Here is a 9135-nt window from a genome sequence, read left to right on the forward strand (position 1 = left end):
CTCGGCCTTCGGCCCAACTCGGCTCTGCCTTTAGTTTGTCCTAGACTTTCTCGTCCTTCAGCCCAAGCCAGTCTATCTCAACCTTCAGTTTGGGTCACCCATTTTGACCTTTGACCTTGATTGACACTTCTCGACTTTAGGCCCAGGTCGGTCCATCTCTAACTTTGGTCTGGGTCGACCCTTCTAAACTTTCTACCTAAGCCGGTTAGTCTTGACCTTTGGTCTGGGCGACCCATCTCAGCTTTTGGCTTGGCCCGAGATAACTCGACTCGATTTTTGTCTAAGACTCAAAGTATTGTTTTTAATATTTAATTAAAGTATTTTAATGAGGTCAAACCTACCTTAGCTCTAGCCCTAACTCACTTGAGAGGTGATTGAGACTTTTTTGTTTGACCCTCTCATTTAGGGACCCCCTAAAAGGAACTTCATGAAGGATGGGTTAAAACTAACCCATTAGCCAAATTGACACCTCTACATTTTTTAATTCATTCACAAAAATCAATGTGACAATGACCACAAGAGGATGATGATAAAAAGGGAATGACGACAACAACGAAGAGAGTTTGATCTTTTTAACCACTCCCATAAAATGCACATAAAAACTATAAGAGTGCAAAATTGCTTCTCATCCAAAGTTTCCTTAAAATTTTGAGACAACACTTGGAACTTTGCCACATATCTAGAAATGGCAAAGCTCACTTGGATGTGTATTCATCATAATTTAAAGGTTTAATTAGTCGATTGGTACCTACTTTCATTCGAAAATTTTAGTTTGGTACCCACTTTTAAAAGAGTTTCAATTTCGTTCCAACTTTTGAAAAAGTGTTTTAATTAGGTCCCTTTCAGAAAAAAATTATTAACTTCGTTAACGTCGTGCCACGTGTTAGCCTTTGATTTTTTTAATTTTTTAATTTTTGATTTTTTTTGCCACGTGTCAAATCCTTAATGTGACATGTGACATTGTCAGTACCACGTGGCAAGGTACTGTCCTGTGTTAGTGTCTCTTCCAAGTGTCATTGTCTTGATTTCAATTTAGTCTCCACATATGTTTATTTGTTTCAATTTAGTCCTCACATATATTTATTTGTTTCAATTTAGTCTCCACCTTATTTGTTTCAATTTAGTCCAATTTTTTTTTTCAAAATATAGAAATATTGTATCTCTTTTAAGACAAAATTTATTATTTATTTAAATGTTATATTGATATTTGTTATTAAAAAATGACTTACAAAATAAAGTATTGATATTTATATTAACGTTTAGTGGTAAAAGTCATGAATAACAAAACATGGATTAACAATTAAGAAAAATTTAATATGTTATGACGTCATTTTTAATAAAAAATTAGTATTATTGAAATTGTTATACTCATGTTTTGTTATTTATGACTTTTACTACTAAATTTTAATATAAATATGAATAATAATTTTGTAAGTCATTTTTAATAACAAATTCAATATAACATTTATATAAATAATAAATTTGATTTCAAGGAAAAGACAATATTTTTCTATTTTGTAAAAAAATATTCGGACAAAATTGAAACAAATAGAATGAGAACTAGATTGAAACGAATAAATATATGTGGTGATGACTAAATTGAAATCATGACACTTAATATGGACATGTGGCAGTACCTTGTCACGTGGCACTGACAATGCCACATGTCACACCAAAGATTTGACACGTAACAATTTTTTAAAAAAAAAATTCAAAAAAAAATTAAAAATTCAAAAAATTTAAAAAATTTAAAAATCAGAGACTAACACGTGGTATGTGCTAACAACCTTAATATTTTTTGTCTGTAAAAGACCTAATTGAAACACTTTAAAAAGTTAAGATGAAATTGAAATTTTTTAAAAAGCAGATAGCCTGTCAATTTTCTTCCAGCACCCATCAAGACTTTCGGAAAATTTTATCTTCCAGAAATATATTTCCAAAATTGATTTAGTGTGTTTAAAAAATAAAATCAAGAATAATGGGTGCAGGAAAATAATTGATGGGATGCAGGAGGAAACAACCTTTAATGAATTTAGTGATTTTAATATGTGGTCTATCTCTTTTCACTTAATCCGTCATATGTATAGACTAGCAGACCATCCTGTTTCATTAAAATTAAAAATTAAATAAAATAATTTAAAATATTAACTTTTTATATTATATTATTTGAAAGATTTAATTAAACATTATAACTTAAAGAATTAATACTTATAAATTAAGTTTCACTTATTAATTATTTGATTTAAAATTTAATCAATTAAATGTATAGAAATATTCAAATGGTTAAATCTAGTAGACATTCCTCTTCTACGACATGTAGAAAGCAAAAGCTTCTCTCTTCTCAAAAATTGATTTCCGTACAGCTTAACTCTAGGGAAAGTGGTTCTTGTGATTGCTACCATTGTCAATCTTTTCATTTTGAAGCTCCACTTCCAGCTCTATAAACCCCATATTATTATGCAAGGCTTAGTGCTACTGATATTTGTTTGCAGATTATGTTTGGATAAACAGAATTCTGGAATTTAATTGGGTTAGGATGGATTATGATGGGTGAATCTGGGTTCGGAGAGGAAGAAGGAGGAGGCAACGATGGCCAAGAAAGGAAAGAAAAATGTCACTATCCATAATCAGCAGTGGATAGTTGCAGTTGGAGAAGAAATTACTTGGAAAGGGTTTGGAGGCTTTGGTATGCACTAGCCTTAATAACAAGACGGAAAATGTTTTATGAATAATGACATAATAAAAGAAAAAAAGAAACAAAAAAGAAACAAAGGATGTATAATAGATATCTCTCAAAAATGAGGTGTGTGTGAGTGTGTGTATATATATCACTCTCCTAACATGATTAATATTGTACTTAACAATTATGATCTATCCTAACCTTTCTCTCATGTTTAATTACAAAAATGTGGATAAAAACTTTGCATTATAAAGGTGATGAAGGATACTTAAAACATACCATTCTGAAGTGATCTTTATTCGTTAGGATCATTCATTTAGTGCAACTTTATTGTGTGAAAAGTGAAGCGAAAGAAAACTCAGGCAAGGAGCGATTTTGATATCAAGGGCATGCAACCCTCTATACAAAATCAGATTCAGCCGCTAGTCCCAATAAAAGCATCTAACCGAGAAGAGATCTCTATAAGTATAAAAAAAATCTACATTGTTGCTCTAAGAATATACAGTGCATCTTCACAGAATATTTGCACAAAGATAGATCACTTCCCTGCTACAAATGACGCGGGGAACAAGGGCCAACTTGAGAATTCTAAGATGCTTCTTCCATAAGGCCTGAAATTATAAAATAAAATGGTAAAATATTATTCATGAACTGGTAACCGACCCATCGGCCTTGAAAATCAAGCACATATAAAAAATAAAATATTCGACAACGGAGTCTGGAGAGATTGGGAACTCATGGCACAAGTTTTACAGAAGCATACCATGGTAAAATTAACTTCACTCGAGGAGAAGAGGTAGAGCAGAATGGATTGGGGATGGATTTAGATCTGAAAAGAGTCAGAAAAAATAATGCATCAGAATCAGAAATCAATCAACATTATTCTATGGGTGGAAAAGGGTACAAGATAAGTACATACCTCCAGATTCATTTCGGAGCCAATCTTGGGTACATATCAAAGCCTCTCTTGTATCAGGGTTTAGTGAACTACGAGAAGAATCTAGCACTCTGCCCCCAGTGCTAAATGCCAATTCCGGTGCCAAAGTTGACATTGGAGTCCCAAGAACATCACGTGCCATCATAGACAAAATTGGGTACCTTGGCATGTGGACTTTCCACCAGTTCAATATGTTAAAATCAGAATTACGTGGAAAGATTGGTTCCTCTAAATATTTCTCCAAGTCTGATGTCATGGACTGACTCTGTGATGTCTCATGAAGGAATCTGTCAAAGCCTTTTAGCCTGTCTCTGGAACTACAACTAGTACTAGGCAAACTGCTGCCAGGCAAGGCTGAGCCTTGATCAATCATAGTTGAACAGATAGAATACGCATTAAAAAGTTCTTTGATACCATCAGAAACTTCCTTGATACGCTCCAGAGCAGTGCTGCCATAAATCAGGGAGTAGTAGTACTCAACCAATTTCATTTTAAACCGAGGATCTAGAACAGCAGCGAGAGCTAAAGACAAACTGCACTTGTTCCAGTACTTGTCAAATTTGGCTTTCATCTTCAAAGCCATGGGACTAAGAAAACTATCTGAACTTCTGCACCAATCAATTAACTGAATATGGACATCACAAATCTCAGGGAAATATATATTAGCAGTAGGAAATTTGTTGGCCGAAAATACGTTTGTAATTTCAACTAAAAGTTTTAGGTATCCAGTAACAGAAGTGGCCCATTCCCACTCTTCATCAGTTAGTGTTGATGAATAAGAGGGATCGTGATCTTGGAAGAGAGAAAAAGCACTCCTGTATTCTACTGCAGTTTCAAGCATGAGATATGTAGACTTCCACTGAACAGGAAAATCAAGAAACAACACCTTTTGAGTGTTAACTGTAGCATGCTGCGCAATTTCATTAAATTTTGCCTGCACTAATTGTGAACTTCTAACATATCTGATGCTCTCTCGAATCTTTTGGATCACTTCCTGTAATGCATCCATGGCATCTTGAGCAATGGAATTTATGAGATGTGCTGCAGAGCGTATGTCAAGTAACTGACGAGTACTTAAGAAAGGCCTTTTCTCAGAAACTCTCTCCTTTATTCTAAGGGTGATGTCATCATCGATGGAACAATCATCCAGTGTCAAGGCAAAAAGCTTGCCGTCAATATCCCATTCATTGAGACATTTGATAATCACTTCTGGAAGTAAGTCTTCAGTATGCAAAGAATCAAGTGTGACAAAGTTCAAGATTTTCTTCTGTAATGTCCATTCCTCGTCAATATAATGAGCAGACAGGCACAAATACGAAGAATTTTCTGCTGAAGACCACATTTCAATAGACAGATTAATCCTACCTTGTAGTTTGTTTATCATATCATACATTTTCTCTTTCTCCCTTCTATAGATATCTATACAAGAAATCTCTACAGCACTGTTTGGCATGAACTCAAAGAGAGGCTGGAGGTTCTTCACAAAGACCTTGAATCCTACTTGTTCAACCAAGCTCAATGGGTATCCATGTAATATGATCATGCGTGCAAGATCAAGTTGACTTCTTTCCTGATCAAATTTACTACTTCCGAAGCTAATGATATCATCCTTCTTGTGCTCCTGTTCAAACTTGATAATCGTTGGCTTTATATATTCTTCTTTCCTCTGACCTTCATCAAAACTAATGTTAGCTAGACTGATGGTATTATCTTTCTTCCTTCTCTTTGCAGCAAGTAATTGAGACACATCAAAATTTGATCTTTTCAAACACCGCATCAAGTGATTTCTCAGATGAGTAGTTCCGCTGTTACTTGATCCACTGAGTCTCTTGTTACAATGCACACAAACAGCATAGCAGATGTCAGCCTTTCTAACCCTTTCAAAGTGATTCCAAACAACGGATGTCAGCCTTTTTGGTTTCTTAGTGCCTGAATCATTTGATATTTCCATCGCATAGGCTTCAGATTACCAACACTCTACACATCACACAAAACTAACTGATAAGTAATCACCCAAAACAAAAAGTCAAAACTTCAAAATTTGTGAAGTAGCAAAGCATTTAAGGATGAATAGGTAGAATAAAATCAAAAGCTGATGTGGGTCCCACCCTCCTCTGAATAAAGGGTGGCAAATGCACAAGGCACCTCCACCAAGTGGGTTTGGGGAAAGTATATATAATAAATCTGCACAATATTACCCTGCAAGCAAACTTTTCTAGGTTTGTACCTGTGACCTCTATGTCATAATCCTGCAACTTTACTATTTCGACAAGGCTCACCCCTCGCTCTTTCATGAATTAGACAAAGATGTAGAGGGCTAAAGCTTATCTTCTAATAAACCTTGTCAAAACGACAACCTATATTCCTAAATTAGATTTCTTCCAAGATTTCTTCCATTAGAGCAAAGTTTTAAATTGCAACCTACCTCACATGATGAGCTCAAACTCAATCATCTTAATTGCCAATATCACAGTCTCATCAGGCTGTGATCACAGACCCTGTCAGCCGCAATTGCTCTACAAGATTCCTTAACTTAACTATGATGATCACAATAACAACTGTAATTTATAACCCTACTCAAGTTAACAAACAAAACCTTGAAATTCAGCATACTCCTCAGAAAAACAAAGTAAGAACAATTAATTTAGATCAGAATCTAGACATATCTTGACTCAAACTAACTTAAACCTTAAATAAACATCAAAGTCACAGTAAATTGAAGGCAAAAAAAGTAAAGGAAAAGACAAATTAGGTATGTTTTGGAATTTAAAACCATAGACTGCTACAATTTCGTGGCCTATATACAATAAGCTCTAAATAAAAGCAATATTTTACAAAATTATTATGCAATTCAGAAGATAAATTGAACATATAAGGCAATTAAGAGTTCCAATTAAAGGAAAAGGGAAGAAAGTTGAATTGAAGAGGGAGAGTCTTACTTAGAGAGAGAGGGTGGTGATGGTGGTGGATGAGATATTAGAGTCTAATCGGAGGAGGGTCCGGCAGAAATTGATAGGGTTAGGAGGGGAGGGAGACGGAGAGAGAACCCGGCGAGGAACTGCGTGTTTGGATTTGGATCCGATTCTGATAGGTATACCCAAATTGGGCGTGATTGAGAAAGAAGAAAAAACGGGTGGGTGGGTGAAATGCGGATTCTACTAGTTCTGTTTTTCGGGTTGGGTTGGTGGTTTTGATTGGCTGGGTTCGGAAATGCAGATATGGAATTGACCCACTCTTGAAATTTGACTTTTAATTCCGAAAACAAAAAGAGAAAACCAATAAAAACCTTGTATAAAAAGGTAAAAGTAGATAACAAGTAAAAACATGCCCTTATGGATTTTTTTAATTATGGGCAGTGAAAACACCTGCTACGGATTTCTTTTTATTATGACTTTATGACAGGTGAATATGTGCGTATATGTTCAAAAACAATAATAAAATTATATAAATAATTTTTATAATTTAATTATTATTTATTTTATAAATGATTTTTATTTATTTACTATATAATTTATTTATTTAATTTAAAATAATATTTAAATTTTGAAAAAATAGTTAAATTTAAATAAAATGTAATTTAAAAGATAAAAGTAAAAAACATGGACAAAAAGATTCCTTTTTTATATGCGTATAGATAATAAAAAGAATTAATTTTATTATTAGTAATTAATTATATTTTAAAAATAATTATAAAATTTTAAAAACAACATAATAAATATAATATATATTTTTATTAAAGTAAAATTGGTAAGATGTAAAGATGAGTTGGATATTTATAAATTCGGGCATATGTGAAGATGAGGTGGGGGTATGAATTGTATTTGGGTTAAATATTTTGTACTCTTTAAATTTAGATATGAAATTGAAATTCGTCATGTTATAAATTTTGATTATGTTAGTCTAGAATAACATTTAACATGTAAAAAAAGTTAACGGTCATTGAGTTAAAAATGATTATATCTATTCATTTTTAAAGTTTAAAGACTAAAATATATCAAAATTTAGAATATAGACGAATTTTAATTTCACATCCAAGATTAAAGACTAAAATCATATTTAAAATGGACACTGGTATTTTGACACTGCAATTTTTTTTACTACAAATTGATACTACCCTTTTTTACTATTCACTTTTTATTTCTTTAGAAAATACAAGTTATTTTTTGTTAAGACCATTTTACCCTATAAAAGTTGTCAAATAGTCATCAAATATCTTTTTAGTCTTTAAATTTAGATGTGAAATTAAAATTCGTCCACATTATGGATTAAATGTTGTTCTAGACTGACATTTAAATTGTTTACACCTAGGGATGTCAACGGGGCGGGTAGGGTACGGGTAGTAGCTCCCACGTACCCTACCCACTGGATAAATATTTGCCCTGTACCCGTACCCATATCCGTCGGGTATCCGTTATGCGGGTACCCGTCTATTTTTTTCATATCCGCGGGTATCCACGGGTACCCGCGGGTATTTACAAAATATATTTAAAAAAACAAATATTTAACTATAACTAATGATTAGATCAACAAGCTCACTTTCTCCAATTGATTTATGAAAAACAAACAAATAAAAAATCACTAACAACTTATATTGTAATTTATTTTTGAATAAAATATTAAAGAAATTACTAACTTCATCAATGTCCACCTCTTGCAACATTGTATAAAGTTTCATGTTGTCCAATTTTAATCTAGAAGAGCCTGAAAACATAAGAAGTTCATTAAAAATTTCTAACAATCACTTAATTAAAATATCTAAGTAAAAATGTTAATTTCATTACCTTCCATGTTGATCCATAACTAGTCTTGGAGACACATCAATGCCTCCACATTACTTGGAAGTAATCTACTCTTATGTGGGGTAAGAATCCAAGCACCATTACTAAATGAAGACTCACAATAGAATGCTTTTTACTAATATATATATATATATATATATATATATATATATATATATATAAGAGTATTTTTGTGAATTAAAGTTTAATGGGTACGGGTATCCACGGGTAAGGATACTATGATACCCGTACCCGCCCCGTTAACATACGGGTATCAAAAATAACCGTACCTGCGGGTAGCGGGTATCCATTTTTAATATCCGTTTCTTACCTGTTGCGGGTTTTATCCGCGGATACCTGCAGGTACGGATTTTTTTGACATCCCTATTTACACCATTTAACATGTTCCAGGTCAAATGTCAATTTAAACACACTTTAACTTGTAAAAAATGTTAATATCATTGAGTTAAAAAGACTATATCAATTTATTTTAAAGTTTAAAGAATAAAATACCTCAAAGTTTAGAACAGAGATAAAAACACACAACATTAACTACTCCTTACTTAAAATCTAAGATCGAATATGTTAAATGATGATTTTACCTTCAAAACACTTTAACTTCATTAACAATATAAATACACCTTTCAATGTATTTGTGTTTCCTTAAATGGAAGTAAAATAACATTCAAATAATACCTATCAAACTTTCATTCACTAGGAAAGTAACCCACTTTAAATAA

At 32.8% G+C, this 9135-nt stretch overlaps 1 protein-coding gene across 1 annotated transcript; it reads right to left on the reverse strand.

The window, feature by feature from the left end:
• Positions 1-3028: 3028 nt before the first annotated feature.
• On the reverse strand, positions 3029-6792 carry LOC114169721 (zinc finger BED domain-containing protein RICESLEEPER 1-like). The gene is made up of 4 exons (XM_028054989.2): positions 6557-6792; positions 3600-5594; positions 3444-3509; positions 3029-3291 (listed from the first exon to the last, which is right to left on the reverse strand). The coding sequence occupies exons 2-3, from the start codon at positions 5566-5568 to the stop codon at positions 3460-3462; spliced, it is 2019 nt and encodes a 672-aa protein (XP_027910790.1). The 5' UTR covers positions 5569-5594; positions 6557-6792; the 3' UTR covers positions 3029-3291; positions 3444-3459.
• Between the last annotated feature and the right edge of the window lie 2343 nt (positions 6793-9135).

The sequence above is a fragment of the Vigna unguiculata genome, chromosome 11 (assembly GCF_037176805.1).
Source record: "Vigna unguiculata cultivar grain cowpea cultivar isolate G323 ecotype 2 chromosome 11, ASM3717680v1, whole genome shotgun sequence".
Lineage (NCBI taxonomy): Eukaryota > Viridiplantae > Streptophyta > Magnoliopsida > Fabales > Fabaceae > Vigna > Vigna unguiculata.